General features: G+C 31.5%; 1 protein-coding gene across 4 annotated transcripts in view; it reads left to right on the plus strand.

Annotated features, from left to right (window-relative positions):
- The window catches only part of LOC127735764 (echinoderm microtubule-associated protein-like 2), a 47,251-nt gene that overhangs the window by 21,173 nt on the left and 5,449 nt on the right, over positions 1 to 20,629 (plus strand). For 3 of the 4 annotated variants that reach the window (XM_052246065.1, XM_052246064.1, XM_052246062.1), the window contains exons 8-24: positions 328 to 502; positions 3,288 to 3,489; positions 5,179 to 5,247; positions 5,870 to 6,202; positions 6,958 to 7,105; positions 7,392 to 7,541; positions 8,131 to 8,203; positions 9,552 to 9,650; positions 10,902 to 10,988; positions 11,560 to 11,703; positions 12,067 to 12,207; positions 13,854 to 13,967; positions 14,873 to 15,028; positions 16,877 to 17,017; positions 18,880 to 18,950; positions 19,333 to 19,427; positions 20,011 to 20,117. In XM_052246065.1, the coding sequence (XP_052102025.1) occupies positions 328 to 502; positions 3,288 to 3,489; positions 5,179 to 5,247; positions 5,870 to 6,202; positions 6,958 to 7,105; positions 7,392 to 7,541; positions 8,131 to 8,203; positions 9,552 to 9,650; positions 10,902 to 10,988; positions 11,560 to 11,703; positions 12,067 to 12,207; positions 13,854 to 13,967; positions 14,873 to 15,028; positions 16,877 to 17,017; positions 18,880 to 18,950; positions 19,333 to 19,427; positions 20,011 to 20,117 (2,305 nt within the window). The remainder of the gene's footprint in view (positions 1 to 327; positions 503 to 3,287; positions 3,490 to 5,178; positions 5,248 to 5,869; positions 6,203 to 6,957; positions 7,106 to 7,391; positions 7,542 to 8,130; positions 8,204 to 9,551; positions 9,651 to 10,901; positions 10,989 to 11,559; positions 11,704 to 12,066; positions 12,208 to 13,853; positions 13,968 to 14,872; positions 15,029 to 16,876; positions 17,018 to 18,879; positions 18,951 to 19,332; positions 19,428 to 20,010; positions 20,118 to 20,629) is intronic. The other variant, XM_052246063.1, reaches the window with a different exon arrangement.

Here is a 20,629-nt window from a genome sequence, read left to right on the forward strand (position 1 = left end):
TAAATGATAACATGTTTTAGACGAAAAGAATAAGATATACTATTTGCTATATAAAAGCTCTATGGTAAATTCTTAAGACAGTTGAAGATATCGGCCAAGACCGAAAACCCTTAAACAACATTTGGCAATGGATACCTTGCACATTTCTTAATCTGGTTCTGAAATCTACGAAGAATTGATTTCTAATTTTGCTGTACGTGGTACAATTTTATTATTTGAATGTATAAATTCTTTTTTAAATAAATAGCAAAGAGTTGATAAAGTTCAGTAATTACATGATGATAAATTTGGGGGATTGAAATGTATACTCTCACATTTTGTTAACAGTTGGCCAGAGTTTTTAAGCTTCCTGGACAAAGCACAGAAAAATGCATGGAAAAAATATCCTGAAATGTCTTCCTTACCTGAGTTGATGAAAAGTAAAACTCCCGTTGTACCAGAGGCATCAGATATCCTTTCTAATCAGACTAAATCCAGACTGGTAAACAGATTTCTAAAGAAGGTAGAAAAAGTTCACTCATTTCCTATTTTGTATCTTAAATAAATGACTCTTCGTGTATTTATATTTATATTTGAAGTCTGGTCTAAATGTATCAGGTGTAAGACAAAGCGTATAAACCTTTACATTTTTCATTTCCAATCAGTAAATCCAAAAGGAAATTTGGGACTATTTTAGAATTTCTAATATTTTACGGTGAAAATGAATATTCAATATTCATCAAAGTACCAATGAACGAAAATAGACCTACTCATGTATATTAAAATGTTGTTTAGGATGAAATTTGAATCATATTGTCTAGACATGATAATCAGCCTTCATTTAAATTTAATGAATTTCGACTGATTTCATCGACCTTTTTGAAAACCTATCTTATTGCACATATGAAGATAGTTGTAAAAAATTACTATCGTTGATAAAAATGTCTAGTTTAAGAAAATGACAAATTATACTCTGTTAAACCAATCTGATTACATTTTTTTTATCTGAAACTGACATAATTAATATGATTGATTATGTTATAGACGTCGATTTATTATATAACGTTTGGTGGACATGTCTTTCGATAATCCTTTTGTGAACTAACAGTGTTCATCTTCTCGTTGACCATCGCAAAACGAAAGGAAAGGGACTAGCATTATCGTTTAACTTCCCGCTATATAGATGATGTCCTCTCACTGAACAAAGCTTGGTTGCTATTGCTCGCATATATCCTATAGAACTTCAAATAAATTATACTACAGATACATTTAAGTCTGCTTCATGTCTTTATTAAAATCCAGAAATTGACTGTAAGGGTCGATTGAAAACAAATCTTTACGACAAAAGATATTATTGTAAATTTTCTGTTGTCAACTTTCCGTTTCCATATAGCTTCATTTCAACATAACCTGCTTCAAAATATAAAAAAGAGAAGATTTGGTATGATTGCCAATGAGACAACTCTCCACAAGAGACAAGATGACACAGAAATTAACAACTATAAGTCACCGTACGGCCTTCATAGTATTTTCCAGTTGATACGATATTATAGAATAACTATACAACAAGATAGATAGACCGTGAATATGATCCACGTGTCTAAGTTTCAATCCTGTCCTCTTTCCACACCACTTACGCCATCATTGAATGCGACTTCTGACCCGAACTTCAATTAAAGTGAGAAACACGACGATACTTTAAGTGCAGGAGAATCTTATTCTTCCTGAGCACCTTATTTCACCCTCAGTATCTGATTGAGTTGGTGTATCTCATGTTTTTAGTTTTCTGTGAAAAGTTTTGTGTTCTGTTATTTGTCTGTTTGTTTTGTTTGTTTTGATCTTTGTGTTGTCTGTCTTTTATTGACACATGGTTTTTATTGCCCCATGGTATCTTGTGCCATTTTTCATCATTATTTTCCCGTGTTCACTGTTGTACAAACTCGGAGCAGTGAAAAGTGATGTATATCGATATAAGAAGATGTGGTATGAGTGCCAATGAGACAACTCTCCATCTAAGTCAAAATTTATAAAAGTAAACCATTATAGGTCACAGTACGGTCTTCAACACGGAGCCTTGGCTCACGCCGAACAGTAAGCTATAAAGGGCCCCAAAAATTACTAGTGTAAAACCATTCAAACGGGAAAACCAACGGTCTAATCTATATAAAAAACGAGAAACGAGAAACACTTGTGAACCACCTCAACAAACGACAACTACTGAACATCAGATTCCTGACTTAGGACAGGTGCAAACAAATGCATCGGGTTTAAACGTTTTAATGGTACCAAACCTTCACCCTTTCTCTGAAACAACTAATGTAACATCCCAACATAGAAAGACACACTATCAACTGAAATAGCTTAACTCAATCAAAGGACATATTAACACCATTGAACATACACTGAACAAATAAATTTGACCTATGATACAATGTAAATACAAAATAAATAAACTAAGGGAAGAATAATAAAAGTAACATGTTATATCGGTATGAAATGTTAAACAATTAAAGAAAAACAATATGCTCGAACAAAAATATCAGCCATTTGCAATAACTTTAAACACATGTAAATGAAAATAATTTTGTTGTTAGGTATACGTGTACAGTTCCAATAGAGAAAGGAAATATTTTTACAAAATAAAAAATATTGATGTTCATAGTACGAAGTGAAAATTTATAGTAATACCAAACACTTATCAAAGCTGGTATATAGTCCAGATATAACCCTGAATAACATTAAATAACAAAAAAGCAATACAATTAGTATCAACAGGTCAAATAAACAAGAAAGTACGATATGAGAGTACTCGCAGTTACTGACAGCTAGTTAAAAGCCAAAACAATTAATCATAAAAAATCATGCAACAGAGACTAAAATCAACTAAAACACATCCCAGGGATTTAGTATTTTAACGTCATGGACAGTCAAAGAAGACATGACTAGTGCAATGCCAAAAATAAATGTATCGACAGACAGTAGGATAGTTAGGAGTTTAACCTCTTTATAGATCAAACGAACGTGGGTGTGTCTTTATACATCCCGTTTGAAAAGAATACAAATTTAGTTATGTTTTAATTTGCTGATGACAAAATCGATATTAGTGCCAATGTAAACTATATTCAAAGATCTAATTACAACATTGGTAAGATAACCTTTACTAATAAGTTTGTTTAAAGGTTCGATGAGTTTACACGGATCACATAGTGATTTCCGCGCTTTAATGCATGGTTGGATAAATCTGGTTTTATTCTCTGCACTTTAAGTCTGGTTCAAGTTGATTGACCTTATTTTTTCTTTTCCATTAGGGATCTATAAACAGAGGCGAAAATCTTAATAAAAAAGAAAAGTCTGAAAAATCAGAGGAAAAGAACAAAGAAAATGAAACAAAAGAAAAACTCGCTCAACACGAAGTGATTGAAGAACAAAAAGAAAATGAGAAGAGTGAAACGATACCACAAAGAGAAAATCAGGAGTCAGAGAAGGAGACCACAGACGAAAAACCAGAAGGTATATGATTTGAAAGATAAGCACATTTTAGAATACGATATTTATCACGTTTCCTTTAGTTATGAAATACATGTGTTCAATTAATGTGATTTCTTACTGTGCTTATTCAGTAGGCTTTGGGGTATTACAATAGCCATGGCTAAAACGGTTTACCAAATTGCAGTTTGAATTCTTCTCCAACAAACTGATCAACTGGTAAAATGTTTTAACAAATTGAATCAGTGAAGGTTGTAAGTATAAAGTGAGTGCAGTGAAATAAAAAGTAATACTTACCATCCAGCTCCAATTAGTTGATGTGTATGTCATGAATTCAAAAAAAAAATGACTTACTATAATATGAGTCACTGATTTATAAAGGTCTAACTTTGACATGAAACCTCTATCCTTAATAATCTTTATAGATAAATAGTTCAAAACATTGTTTTGAAGGTCAATAATTCATAGCTTTGTTTTCCAAGAGGAAGTTATTGTTTGATTGGGATTTGGATAATATTTTCTATAAGAATTACTAATTTTTATTGAGTCATTGTGTATTAAAGATACAAGGCTTATGATTTTGCCTAGAAATGATTCATCAATACAACTCGAATAAAAAAAAATTGAAATGCCAAATTAGTATGAAGTTGAAGAGCATTGAGGACACAAAATTCCAAAAGGTTTTGCCAAATATTGCTCATAAGTAAACTTTACTTTGAACAGTTCATAGTTTTGCAAAACAATTAATCTATAATTTTGACCATATCAATGAAAATTCATGTCAACACAGAATAGCTGACTACTGGGCTCACCGGTGATACCTTCTTAATCTACAGAGGAATCTGTATGATTTATATAACTTTGTATGTGCTCCATAATATGTTTTTAACAGTTTTTTCCAAAATTTAATCATCTTAAAAATAAATTTCAGTGTTCCTTCCAGAACAGAGGATAATAATTTAATAATCAAGGAAATAATGTTACAAACAAAATACTTATAAAATGAAGGAAAAAGTAAAATCACAAAAATGCTGAACTCCGAGGAAAATTCAAAACGGAAAGTCACTAATCAAATGGCAAAATCAAAGCTCAAACACATCAAACGAAGGAAGTTGATATTTGACAGATCAAAATTTTGCTGATTTTACAGTTATGTAAATTACTTCCTTCTAACTTTAGCAGATAAGTAATTGCTTTAGAAAAAAATATCCAAATTACAGTTACACACTAACTTGCTGTTAGAAAACAGAGCTATAAATTGTTGACCTACAAAACAATGTTTGAACTATTTATTTATAAAATTTATTTAGAATAGAAGTTTTCATGTCAAAGTTAAACCTTTTTAAATCAGTGACTCATATTATAGTAAGTCATTATTTTGTTTGAAATTCATGACATAGACATCAACTAACTGGAGCTGGATGGTAAGTATTCCTTTTAATTTCACTGCACTCACTTCATACAAACAACCTTCCCTGAATCAATTTGTTAAAACATTTTACCAGTTGATCAGTTTGTTGGAGAAGAATTCAAACTGCAATTTGGTAAACTGTTTTAGCCATTGCTAATGTGATACCCCACAGCCTACTGAATAAGCACAGTAATATCTTTTTATTGTCAGTTACTTAAGTGTTATTTTTCTATATGCAGTTAATAATATGCACTTACTAAGTGTTGTTTTTATGAGCACCTATGCACATTTGTATTGTTTAGATACACAGAAACCAGCGCTTCTGAAGACACCATCTGGCTTCTTGGGTACTTTTAAGTCTTTTATAGCAGGTATTGTATAAGCGTTTTTTATGATTACGCTTTGTAAAGTTTGAATCGTGAATGCAGTACTTTGTATATGTTATCCCTAAGGCCAAACAAAAATATGAAATTCATGTGTACAATCGACTGAACGCTCAAAAAAGAATATTTGAAAATAAAATAATTATTCTTTATAAAGTTTCTTATATAGAGTCGGAGATAAACATTGATAATAAATATACCACATGCATGTCTTATTTTAGCCTAATAAATGGTTTGCCTTCTTGGTGTACGTATTGAAACTTGCTTGCTCATAGTGTTTACAAACATCAATATCCCTGAATGTTCCCAATATCATAAGCTATCATTAGTGCATATAATCGTATGATTGGATGACATAGATAATGTTTGAAATGTTGCTGTGGAATTATCAATGCAAGTTTTCATTTAGATTTTATTTAAAGAAATTAAAATTTAAAAGAACGTCTTTCTAAAAATGAAATAACAAACTATAACTGAAACCTTAATTCTATTTCCAAAACAACAGCTTTTAATTTCACATGATCATGATAGTATTCAATGATTAAAGAAAAAATACTCAATCAATCCTTCTGTCTCCAGAATACTTATTTACATTTAAATGGTATTTTAGGTCGAAAGAAAGATGAAGAGGAATCGGAAGAAAAGATAGAATTAAAAGAAAAAAGTACTGAAAAAGAGAACACGAACTCGAAAAAAGAAGAAAGAAAGAATCCAGACAAAGAAAATAATCAAAACATAGACCAGGAGGAGACAACAGAGAGTGATAAAACCCAAGAAGTCAGTCCAAGAGACATAACTCTTGTTAAAGACACGGATAATTCTAAGAAAGACTTAAACACCGATTCTGGAAGTAATGAGAACCAGACAGAGGGCTGCCTTGAAAACCCTAAAACTGATGATATTACTGACAACGTGGAAGAAATGGAGAAAGAAGATTCAATGCGTGAGTTTATGTAATATCAGTGAATATAAATAAGAAGATGTGGTACGAGTGCCAATGAGACAACTCTCCATCCAAGTCACAATGTATAAAAAGGAAACAATTATAGGTCAAAGTACGGCATTCAACACAGAGTCTTGTCTCACACCGAACAGCAATCTATAAAGGGCTCCAAAATGACTAGTGTAAAACAATTCAAACAGGAAACCAACGGTCTAATCTATATAAAAAACGAGAAACGAGAAACACTTATGAACCACACCAACAAACGACAACCACTGAACAACAGGCTCCTGACTTGGGACATGTGCATACAAATGCAGAAGCACCTTTTTATACTCAATGCGGTAGTTTAAAGGGGCTATCCTTTTTTCTAATTAATATGAATTCAACGAGAAAGGTATGGCAATGGGAGTTAAACCTATGACTCCAAATTCGATTATCGAAAATGCTCGTGCGTTTGGTGTTTGTAAAATTCTTATGCATACTGTACTATTTAAGTAAGGACACGTCACGTTAATAAACATGTATATGCAAGAAGAGAAACTGTGAAAACACAAAAGAAATATATATTTATTGGATTTAAAACAAATTTGAAAAAAATAGCTAATGAACATTTTCGTACTCGCTTTTATAGAAAATACAGTTAACTAAACGCAAAGTTCAATTAACGCATTTTTCTAAGGTAAATTCCTAAGGTATACAAGTATAATTATCTGCACTGTAAAAATGAATGAGAATTATTTTTTTTCCTGTAGCAACAATAAAGGACAGCGGATGCTCAGATGGGGACAATCTTATTTTAACAAAAAATGGTCATACCATTGAATTTTCAAAACCAGTTGGATACGATACTGAAACAGTTAAATTAGAACCTCCTGAAGCTCGGCTCAAGCTTGACTGGGTGTAAGTAATATTCTCATCATACATTTGTCGGCTGTATATAATTAAAAATAATAAGTGTCAATCAACATGTATTATTTCTCAATTGAAAAATTAAGAATAATATAAAATGGTAGTAGAATTAGAGGATATATTTACTCTCATGGAAATCTTGAAAGTTTGGCTATCTATATTTACATTGTTCATTGCAATTTTTATTTCTTTTGAATATGAAAAATTGCCATTTACATCAGAGATGTACCATTTGTTAAAAATTTACCATAATATTTAAGTACCAATTGAATTTTAGGTATGGTTACCGTGGAAACGACTGTAGGAATAACATACATGTTTTAGCCAATGGAGAGCTGGTGTATTTCATATCTAACATTGTTGTTTTATATGATAAGGAAAATCATAAACAGAGGCATTACAAAGAACACACAGAATACATCAAGTGGTATATTTGTTTATTTGATTATTATTTTGGTAAACAATATGATGGACATCATCTGTCTGGTGTCACGTTTTCGTTTAATTTATATATTTGGACCCACAAATCAGTTCTTTACCTGATTTAGGAATGGTCATACCCATACCCTTTAGGAGAAGAAACTGTTGAGATTTAGAATCTCAACTGAAAGTCAAAATCATATCGGCTTTAAACTAAGTGAAAACTGAAATATGAAGGACATATTTCAGTTCCGTATATATTGTTTTCGCGTTTATATCAAAATTTGCCAAACTACGTCAAACACCTAAGAAGAGAATAATAAAAAAATCAATCACCGGTTACACTTATTATTGAGCATTTCTTATTAAAGATATACAACGTGTCATTATGCTTTAGAGGTAACCGTATTAATGCCGTTTTTGGTGTTTTTAGAATGGTTAGTACAGACCATAATTCTATTTGAGTTATTTGTGAGAATGGAGTAATATACACAATAAATAGTAAGACATGTTGTTAAGAGAACATTTTAAAATGTATACAATACATTAATATATTAATATATATTCAAGTAACGAAAATGTAAATACTTTTACAGTATTGCTCTTCATTCAAATGGTGTAACAATAGCTACGGGACAAGTATGTTCTAAGCATAGACCACATAACAAGGTAAGAAATATTACACAGATTGACACATTGTATACTTGAAAAGCCTTTTTATTCGATGTTTAACTGAGTTTCAATGGGTTCTTAACATTCAATACACTTTCTTGTTTTAGACTCTGTTTTTTTAACGAGCTTAAACTATTCTGAAACCACAAAACTCCCAAAAGCTATGGAATTGTTACGATATATTCTATGTACTTCCTAACTTTGTACTTCGAGTAACATTCTTTCTTAGTTTACTTATTTATGTTTAAAAACAAATTTAAAAAAAAAAACAACATCACGCCAATATAGACTCTGTGAACCCTTTTTTTTTGTTCCTGGCAAATGAGCAAACTCCAGAATCGTTAAAGGTATGACTTAAGACCAAACGATACGGTAGCAGGGGTAAATTAAAAAAAAAGTATCAACATTCAATGCGTTTTTTTAAACTCTTCTAGTGAAAAGCATCCAAAATGTGCGGAAATTCCACAAACGTTATCAAATCTGTTGCGTGGATTACTTCATAATGCCATTAGTTCATTACTCAGCTGAGTAATGATCTTTGTGATTGACAAGAAGTGTAACGACTACTGTACTGTACGCTCAAAAGAATCTAATTGCAATGAAATCAAAGCCATCTGCATCTACTCCACAGTCTAAATCCCCACATTAAATGCTTCAAGTGTGTGGATTTTGCAGTAAACATACACTTCGATGTTAATTATACATAAAAGGAAAATGGAATCTCCAGCAATTTAAAAAATAGGGTTTCTACTTTAGTCTAAAAAAGGTACTAAAACCCAATTTATTTCTTTTGCGATCGATTGAGTGCTGCATCATTAATTTTATTGAAATGCTTGTGAAAATCAACCATAGATTTTTTTCTCTGTATGCATTTCTTGTGACAATAATTTTGTCTGTGGCTTTCTATTACACATAGCTGTATTATTTTTCAAAAATCTATCTCAGCCAATCCTTTTTTTTTTGGAATTAACTAAAAAGCCTATGATCTAAGGAATACTTTGCAAAAAGTGGATGAAAATATTTTTTTTTCGTTTGAAAGATGTATAATTCTAAAAAAAGTATTAGAATATGACTATTTATAATTTATTCTGAGATCTGCAAAAAACAATGTGAAATATCTCGAAAAGTATTTTGCATAGTGTTTCTTTGCATATTTCCAGGGTGCATATCAACACTGACTTTTGTCAAACTTTCAAGGAAAAAAACAACATACTATCTTTTCTGTATCTTATGCCCTTAAGACACCAACAAATTGATTGAACAATTCAAAGTTTTGTAAACAGTAAACTGATAAGTAATACCATAAAAGCACCATACATTATAAGGCTTTCTAACCATATTTCAGCCACATATTAGGATTTGGCGATCAGATACCTTACAGACAACACACGTGCTAGAAGAGTTCGAAAAATCTGTTATGTGTTTAGCATTTTCAAATTCAGAGGTAAATTTATGTAGTTTTACGTTAGTATACATTATTGCGAAAATGCTCAAAAGTCATTTCAGCTTTCATCAATCCAGCAGCAGACAGATACACATGGGAGTGAATCACATACGCCCGAAACATGTGTCCTTATGCATCAAAAGGTTATACATCTCCTGTAATGAATGTATAGCCCGTCATGTGATTTCAAACTCCTCTGCAGTGCGAAATGACATTACCATGAGTAGGACAAAATCGGAAATAAGTTTAGATGGCCAAAAATATTATAAACCGTGTGTTGACCTGTGGATTATTTATGTGTGTGTAGTTAGGTTGCGAATGAATTGACTTATACAAAACATGTTTTTGCCTTTATATTGTATCAATGACAAACATGTCTCAAGTGGATTTAACACCGATGCATAGTCCTTATTAAACAAATCTGCTTCTTGTTAGTATAATAAAGTAAGGCAAGTAGAATGCACAATGAGTACAATCGGAATTGGTCAGAAATAACTGCAGCTTTGGTTTGGTGACATATATGTTACTTTTATTTTATTTTGTGAATATTTTGCTATTTTCGAGGGAAATAAATAAAATCGACACTATTTTTTGCATCGCAACATTTGTTGTACGAAATAGATCATAAGACCGTTTGTTTTCATTTTTGAATTGCTTTGTCTTTTGGCATGTCGGGGGGGGGGGGGGGGGGGGGCATTACATTTTATAGCTTACTATATGATATTGATTTGCTTATTGTTTTTTGGTATCTGGTGGATAATTATCTAATAGTCATTCATACCACATGTTCTTAGTTTTGTAAAGAATTGTTTTATCTTAGGTCTCCTAAATTAACGTTTCTAATAAATATGGGCTAAATTGAAAAAAAATAAATCATCAAAGATACAAGACTTATATTTTTGTACGCCCGACCCGCGTTCCGTCAACAAAAGACCCCCCAGTGACGCGCCAATCAAAAAAGTTAAAAGGCCAAATAAAGTTCGAAGTTGTAGAGCATTGAGGAACCAAAAGACCACTGTAAATGTTGTATATTTTTTTAATAAACTTTCACTTCATATAATTAAGACGTAAACAATTGATGTATAGTTCATGATCATATACTGGTATGTAAAAAAAGGAACAATATATGTATATAATAGAAAAGAAAGGCTATGGGGTATCCATCCATGAAACTGTCTCGAATATTTTCTTTAAATTTATAATGAACAATGTTATTTGTGAATGTATATCTAAATCTTACGCTTTATACAGGATATCTTAGCTGCTGTAGATAATACTCCCGACAAACGCCTGACGGTTTGGAATATTTCTTCAGGAGAACTTATTACTGAAACAGAGGTATATAATATAAATCTTAAATATTTATCACCTGGCAGGAATAAAAAATACAGCGATTCTGTATGTAAAGATGTTACCATGACTGTCATTATGTTTTCTTTCATAATTGCTTGTTGCCAAAAAAGTAAAAAAGTTAGAGAACACAAAAATCAAAGGCCTAAACAGAACGACCAAAGTCATCTAAGGTCAAATTTCTCTGAGGAATTTGCAAATTAAGCTGAATATACTTCAAATCATTTCAATATCCCGAAGGACTTGCTACCACACGAATGGAACCTTCGGGGACTGATAGTCTACCAGCGTGGGCCGAAGCAGTGGTAGAAACAAACAAGTATTATACAATTACCGTGCACACGACAAGTTTTTTTCACGAAAAACTTTCATTAGGTTAATTTTGTTTCTGATTCTTATATGAAAAGTTAGTATAAAAACTTTATAGAATTACTGCGAGACTGCTTTCTGCAGAGCGCAAAGTAAATACACGGTAGGTCCGCATAGGCTATAATTTTAAAAAGAACAAAAATCAATATATATCATAATAATATCAATTCAGTTTATTTATTATTTTCAGGTGAATACAGAATTGATTTGTGATATATCATTCAATAAAAAGTATCCAGAGTTGTTAGTGACCTCTGGAAAAGAACATCTTCAGTGGTGGAAAATTTACGAGGAGAGTCGAACACTTCAACCAGTAGCCCAGCCACAGTATGATGTGAGAGCTTACATCAAACATCATTGTATAAACTATATACCTAAAATATGTGTCTATCAAACACAAATCAACTTTCTTTTTAACCCAATTTTTAAGGGAATTTGAGATTGTAAAATGCAGCAAAATTAAGTCGGAAGAAATTCTAATGTAACCAACGTAATAAGATAGTAACACTTTGTTTAAAAGATAAAAGTGTGGAATAAGGATTATTATAGTCTTTCTATTTGTTCCTGATAAAGGAATTTAATATTCGAATTAATAATATTTGCGGCAATTGTGTACACGAAAAACCATATAAATCGTCACATGTAATATAAATTAATTCCATATGCTGTAACAAATATGTCTAACTTTATACTTTAGAATTATCTTAAAGCAAAATTCATCATATTCCTTGAACATAACGAGAAAGGAGACTTAGTAACTGGAGATTCAAATGGAACTATTTATGTCTGGGCTGATGGTGGAAACAAGATTACCAACTTTGTCAAACATGCACATGATGTAAGAGTTTTTGGAGTAATTCACCATTTCAGAATCTATTTTTTTTTATCATATTTTTAAAATGAAGTTTATTATATAGACAAGTCTATTTCTACAGAATAACTTAACACCAGTAAAACTTGTTCAAAAATATATTCATAATTTATGATACCCATGTACAGAAACAATATTCGGGGTGTTTATTTATTTGAAAACTAGATATATAAATAGGTTGAAATACTTAAAAAATTTCAGTTCAACAAAACTGAAGGTAAGTGTCATAAAAGTATCACCTGATTTACAATGTGTATAAAAGGAAGAGCGTGATGTAGGTCAATAAGACAACTATCAAACAGGACAAAAATCCATACGACAATATTTATAAATCCACATTCATTGTCTATCTTTCGTAATCGAATGTATAAACTAGATGCCAAGCTACACATCAGATTTATGAGATTTGAACATCGATAAATTATTATTGCCGCGAAAAGATCTGTTGTCAACACCAAAACCTATAAAAGTAAAAAAAAAACAACATTGAGATATAACGAAATACAACAACTCACGATCTTCCTGGCATGTAAACTAATGGAAAAGATTCAACACTCCCCTTTTTTATTTTGATCAGTGAAATAATAAATTGTACATACATGAACCTTTAACTGAATCTGTTTAAAAAGAACCACTTAACTCCCAAATACCTGTCCAATAGACAAATAATTAGTACAGTTTTGTATCAAGGAATGCTGAGAGTTACTGATATCGAGTTAAAGTTCATAACCATCTGTTGATAAAGAAGTCATGCAATCATAAACTCCTACATCCACACTTATGCTTGTAAATTTAAATAAAAATTACATTAACAGGACATACAGAAATGAACTATTGGAATGCTCACAAACAAATAGTAAAAAAAAAAGGGAATATGCATTTAATTTTAACAAGGGAATTGATATTTATAAAAAAAAAAACTGATGCAATGCTTTAACAACAAAAGTATTATTGTTATTTGTATCGATATTAAAGCTTCTTCAGGAAAGAAAACATGTTTGATTGTGTGATCGCTTGTTGTTGTTGTGATACATTTGATGAACTATCACTCTGACATCAAGACCACTAAGAAGATTTGAAGAACAATTCATAAACATGTTTGTTTAATAAATGATATCACCATAAAAGCTGGATGTGAAATGCCACTTTTATTTACTTCAAGTAAACAACCTACGGAAACTTAGTATATCTGACTGTTGATCAGTGCATGATATGAACTATCTGTCCATTGTGAAAATTTGTATGTAACCCTCTAGATGCGTATTTAGTTATTTGAATGCCGTCTCATTGATATTTACCTACATGTCCTTTTATTCATATGCATTATTTTGGTACGATTTTGAACCATTTTTGTTTTTGATTACTATGCTTGATTCTTACAACAAGCACTCAAAATCTTAATAAAGTAATAAAATGTGCACACCCCAATTTAGAACAAAATCTCATCAAAGATACTAAGCCCATAACCAGTGATTTTAAAAAGATCTGAAAGCGTGAAAACCGATCATAAACTAATGAAAAACGAATATCAAAAAAATAAAAATGAAAATTTTTTTTTTAAATTATCAACTGTTTTATTTACAGTATATTGTTGTATTGCGTGTTTTTTTCAGGGTCCTGTATTTGTTGTAATGTTTTACAAAAATTACATCATATCTGGAGGAAGAGATGGAATTGTATATTGTTGGCTGTGTAACAAAAATATGGACAATGTTGGCGAACTGCAGGTAAATTAAACTGAATGCAAGTTAATAGAAAGTGCACATCTTAAATGTGGACCGCGAAGATGCCTCCAAAATGACATCTGACGTGAACAGCAATTTAAACAGATAACCACTGGCTATGTAAAGTTTTATAAACTGTTATCAGTTTGTTCATCTTTATCTGATGAATATGTGTACCTTCTAATTGGTTTATGTATTTGATCATAATTTGTTTTGATAAGCTTGCTAGATCTGATTAATACCTGATATTGAAAATAATGATGAAATATAGGATTGCTTATTACAAGGAACCAAGAACTTTTAATGGCAAATGAACAGTAATCTCATACAAAGTTTCATAAAACAACCATACTATGGTTAACTGTTACGGGTACTCAGGGTAATATATGACCAAGGATTAATCAATTCGTTTTTGGAAACATTTTTTTCCTCCTCTTCACTGGATGGTTTTATATTTACTATTTATGCGTGACAGGACGGTGTAACCAATGGAACAAGAACTACTTACTCTTTCAGTGCAATTCATCGTTCACTTTAGTTTTTCATTGGCTCGTGTTCTTCAATCTTGGTTATTTTTTAAGTGTTTTGTTGATTATTGTCGTAGTTGCTCTTTCCTATCTTCTGGCCACTGCGTTGTCTTGTAATATAGGGTTAGCCCTATTTCTACTTTCTTCCTTGCTTTTAAAGAGAGGAAATTCTTGATGATTGTAGGGTTATTGATAACATTGTGATATTTTTTTTATAAAAAAAAAAAGAAATATTTGCTACCTTGACTGTTTGACCAAAATATTAATCTTGTTAGGGGTATTTTTGACATTTTGCTCAAAACAAGGTGTTAAATATCTAAACCGCTATATAGTATGGACGGTTAGATTGACGATTTACAATGTATTTAGACTGTTTTTTAGATACCTAGATCTGAAGGCGGGATTCGAATGTTACAATTCCATGATGACACTTTTTTCATTGGAACTACAATGAACTCTATGTTGTCAGCAGAGTTATCTACAAAAGGCAACTCACCTCTTTCTGGAATTCAGTTGGATCCAGTGCCTATTACACAGGTTAGACAATATAAGTACATGACTTCTTATCTTTATATTTCTTTGGATGGAGAATATCTAGAACACACTAGAATGGAAGATAATATGTTTCTTAATTCATTTTTGCACATTGGACAATTTTCATATTCAGTGTACTTTCTTTTCATCTAAATAATAAAGGACCATTTGCTGACAAAATCATGTCCATCTAGTTGATTTAAACTCAAATTTGATTGATAAGATTCTAAAATGATTTTTTTTTCACAAAAGACCAACCGGAAACAAATTCATGAAATCGTAAAAAGTATCACCATTTTGGGTTGAACTCTATCAAAGTAATTATTTGAAAAAGACACTTTATGAATTTAATGCGTCCGAAGCGCTTTTCTTGATTTACTTTCATTATGAACGCTCAGACCTAATCATTGGAATGTCAGTGATGTATAAATAGGGAGAAACGTTATGAGCTATATCAACAAAAAGGACGTATTAAAAGAATTGCGAAATTCATCAAAATAAAAAAAATAGGAAGATGTGGTATGATTGTCAATAAGATAACTCTCCACCAGAGACCAAATGACGTAGAAGTAAAGTCAACGTCGCCTGAAGGAGTTGGAACCTTAGTTTATAATATTTCTTTAATCTATCTACGTGAAATCTAACAAAAAAATGTTAGAAATCATGTCAGTACCAAAACACTGACCACTGAGCTGATAATCCATCAATAACAGTCCACCAGTGCGTGTAAATGCAAATAAAACTTTATACATTTCGTTTTTCCGAAGCGATATTCTGGATAAGCCTTCATCAGAAACGCTCAAATGCGCAGAAAGGTCAGGGGCTATATGACAAAATTAACTAATCAAACATTGATATGAACTTATATACAACAGGCTGTATACATATGGATATAAATGAGACCAAATTATTGTCTTGCAAGTCAAATGAATAATGTATATGTTTAAAATTTTGGACATATTTTGACACAATTGAACCGAACAAATTATTTATCTATGACACGAAAATAATGTACCTAATCGTTTTACCTATAAGAATAATTTTTTTGTGAATTGACACAGTCAACAAAACCGGTTTTCCCGTTGGACCTTAGATTTACTTTTCCAGCTGACATTCTTTTCCATACCTGAACTTGCCGACCACATGCGCAATCACCACCAATTGAGGTCACATAAGTTGCATACATATGGATCTAAATTATGTCAAATTATTATCTTGCAAGTGAAATGAATAATGTATATGTTTAAGTTTTTGGACATATTTTGACACAATTGAACCAAACTGACTGCTGAAAATGTTTTTTTTCATTATTCCGTTCTTGTAAATAGCAATGGCATACTTAAATCATTTCAACTTTTACTGTCAAAATCGCAGCTAATGGCCCTTTAATATAAAACTGTAATATATTTCATGTTTCAAAAAACCGATTCGAAAATATTTCAATTTTTCTTCGAAGAACAACTCACTCTTCCATTAAACGCAAAATATTTACCGTGATTTTATGTTTACAACAGGGTTCTGGTCTTTTTTATGAATCATTATTATTTTATTCGTACTTTAGTAGAAAAGAGATAAAAGTTGGAAGGCGGGGACATGTATTGGTGTATTTATTCAAGATGAACTAACCATCCAATTAAAATAACAAAAACAATTCAAACAATCACAATAGATATAAAACAATAAAACGACAATCAAACAAACAAGATATAATGTACTAGTAACAGTTACCATCTCCAATAAAAGTAACCACAAAAGCAATTTAAAACAATAACAATAAATATTAAACAAACAAACAGAATTCAATACGATTAATGATATTTTATTAAGATTTTACAACTTATACATGTTTAGGGTCATTATGACGACTTACGTGGATTGGTAGTAATGCACGAATCTCAGCTTGGTGGCGATTTCCTTACTGCCGGAATAGACGGTGTTGTCTGCTGGTTCAACACAGAAAGGAGAGATCCTGTCTGTAAACTTATGTTGAAGGTAATTTTATCGGTGGTTGTAAGAAATGAATCAGTATCAAATAGAGTCATAGAAAATGTCTACACAACATTACCCGGCATTGTGTAAACGACTTCCCGAAAACAACTAACTCAAAGTCGTTAAAGTGGAAGTCAAATCCGTTATATATATAATATATAAGAATAGTTTCAGGCTACGAAATGCACAAAATTATTCCGACATCAATTAAAGCCGACGGTAGTTTAACGAGGTCAAAATATCATAAATCTATTTAGAAGATACAAATCAAAACTAAGAAAATTACATGAACTCCAAAAAGGACCGAGACGTTGTGCATCGACAGGTTAAGCATCAACTGATATTAATGCATCACCCGCCATGCAAAAGAGAGGCAAAAGATAACAAAGGGACATTCAAACTCATATTGTCTGCTCTATGGTCGGGTTGTTGTCTCTTTGACACATTCCCCATTTCCGTTCTCAATTTTATCATAAGTCGAAAATAAACTAACAACGCCTCGACTAAAAAGAAAAAGACCAACAGACAAACAATAGTACACAAAACACAACATAGAAAACTAAAGACTGAGCAACACGAACCCCACCAAAAATTGGGGGTGATCTCAGGTGCTCAGGAGTGCTTAGGACACACTCGGTAAACTTACAGATCGAATGACAATTTTAATAACTAAAAATCTAAGACCACAAAACATGTCGTTAGTGAGTTGAGACACAGTCACATTGTATCAGTCAACGTCCAGGGTCGATTTCAGTTTTTTTTCCTCATAACTTATGAATTTGTATATTGTATACTGCAAACATGCACGAGCATAACGTATTAAGTAAAATATATATAGAACATACGATGGAGCAGAGGGTATATGAGATGCAAGCGCTCACTTAAATGTGGGGTTTTGAGTGATATGACATCAATATATTTTTGCGTTGCACAATGATAGACATTTGAGTATCAATGGTCTGATAAAATATAAATCCATCAAACTCAAAAAAAAAAAATTGTCGATAAAAAAGTCCAGCAACTTTTTATCGTCAAACCTTCCTCTTACTAGTAAATTAATGTTTTGTCTGAATCGATCATTTTGATCATACCATCATCTGAAATATTTGATTATAATAATGTAAAAGTTTTTCCGTGGCTGTAAATCCGTCATTTCATTTCAAGTAAACCCAGTAATAGTTTTACAGACAATTAGAATTGTTTTGTCCATGTAAATGACAACAACTAAATATTCTGAAAAAAAACTCAGCATATCTTAACTGACCACAAGCGAATTGTCTGGACAGTATTGAATAAACCACATTTTATAAGCTATATCGTTGACTGATGGACTAGCTTACTAATTTTATATTTTATTCAGTCTTTTAAGAAAGGTTGAAATCAAAATGACAGTTTCGGTTAAAAATCGTTTTACTGTTGTGTTTATCTTGTGATAGTCTAGATTCTGTGTGCATTGTGTCAATACAGTCCACTATTCGGAAATATACAAAAATGAACGTCAATTTTACATTTTATTTCGTTCTAAATCGTTTGTATAGCAAATGGCATGGGATTAAAAAATCACTTTAAATCAGTCAAAAAATTTCGAAAACAGACGAGAGAAAAGCTTGCATGAATTGTATCTAAATGTTGACAATGCATAATAACATTAAACCGTACACCCCAACATGTAAGGTAGTAAGTAAAACGAAGAGCACCAATGAAAGTCAAAATGTCAGCAATAGAAGTGAAAAACAGATGGTTAGTTTCTGTTGGTTTCTTTTGTAGATATACAGGAAGCATGCGTCGTAAAATATTCTACTACGTGAACTAATTCAATATAGAAATATAAAAAATTGATTTTTCACTACACTTACTTATTATAGGGTATGCAGTTTACATGTGTAGATTCCTCGTTTGATGGAACACGTGTTGTATTGGGGACAAAGAATGGAAAGTAAGTGTAGTTAGACTTCCACTAGTTGACATTTTCAACAATCATAATAATGAAACTATTGTTGAATAATGATATTGCAGATCTGGTTCGTAATTTTTGTCTGCTTGATACTAACTGTTGGACATTTGACGTGGAAATTTTTGTGAAAATGACCTTGTCTGCTTTTTCTTGGCTTTTTCTTTGGTTTGAGGGGGGGGGGGTAGCATGTTTTAGTATGATGTAATATAATGATGAGTTACTGGACTATTTGTCTTTCATTCTGATTTATCCTCTTTTTGATGGAATTATGACCTTTTTCATACGCTTTCAAAATTGATGACGGAAATCCCTTTCATAATTTATTAGTCGATTTAATGATATTTAATTATAACTTTTTTTCCAGTTTAGTTATACTGAATATTGAAGGAGAGTCTAGTTCTGAAGTATTCAACAACAAAATAACAAAAGACAGAATAGATTGTGTGCGATTTTCACCAGGTAAAACTTGATTTCATGACCGTATATTATCTGCGATGTATTTGTATGACAAATTTATTACCAAGTGACTTGATATAGAAAATATCTCGCTTACGCGCGTCTTACGAACTGGCCAGATATCTTTGATGAGTTTTTCTATATGAAAAAACAACTCCAGATGAAACCATTCTAACCGAATAAAGTGAAATACTTTTCTAAAATGAAAAAGAAATTGTTATTTTCAACAAAGGTTAAAAACAAACTATAGTTGCTGCATATGTTTTATTTTAAAAAGTTGGGAAATAGGATTCTCTTCGTCTTTGAATGCTTTTTCTTTATTCATTATTATTATTACTATTATTTTAAATTTGACTGTAATTCATTTGATGCACCCATATTATTCCACGTGTTTAGATTGAATGTAGACGTGTACCACTATTGTAAGTGTTAACAGTAATTTATTTAAAAATGAATGTGACTAGATGATGAAAATAACATTTTATAATTTAATGCATCTGAAGCACTTTTCTGGATTTACCATCAACAAGACCGCCCAAACTTTTCATTATTCTTCAATGAGTGAAACAAGTTTATCTTTTTCCAGATTACACAATAATAGCTGTTGGAGGACATGATTGCTCAATTCATATGTATCATTTCGTTGCAAAATCGGATGGCTCGTTTGTATGGGAAATGAAAGGAAAATGTGTGGTAAATACCAATTAATGTCCACGTTAAAAGTAGATACTGTAACATGTACAAAATGGCAACCAAGCAAATACTTTTACAAATGTAATAACATAAGAATAAAAAGTCATCACTTTTTTTAATAAATGTTTTATTGATATCATAGAGATAAAATTGATCGTTAAATACAGAGAAAACAAAATTTATGAAAACAAAGAGACGGAAGATACAAAGGGAAAATACAAATCATAAGTCGAGGAAAAGCGACGAATAGGCAATCAACTGTACAGAAAACTAAAGACTGAGCAACACGAATTACACCCAAAACCGGGGGTGGTGATCTCAAATACTCTGGAAGGGTAAGCAGATCCTGTTCGACTAGTGGCACTTGTTTTGTTGCTCCTGAAAAGTAACAGTTCGATTGTCAGTCGCATTCGGTGATGGCATTTTACAGAAAAAGAGGACGGACATTATTGAGACTACAACTATCTAAACATACATGTGATCATCTATTACTCTGATGTTCAATAACGGGT

Source organism: Mytilus californianus, unplaced genomic scaffold (assembly GCF_021869535.1).
Source record: "Mytilus californianus isolate M0D057914Y unplaced genomic scaffold, xbMytCali1.0.p SCAF_3, whole genome shotgun sequence".
Lineage (NCBI taxonomy): Eukaryota > Metazoa > Mollusca > Bivalvia > Mytilida > Mytilidae > Mytilus > Mytilus californianus.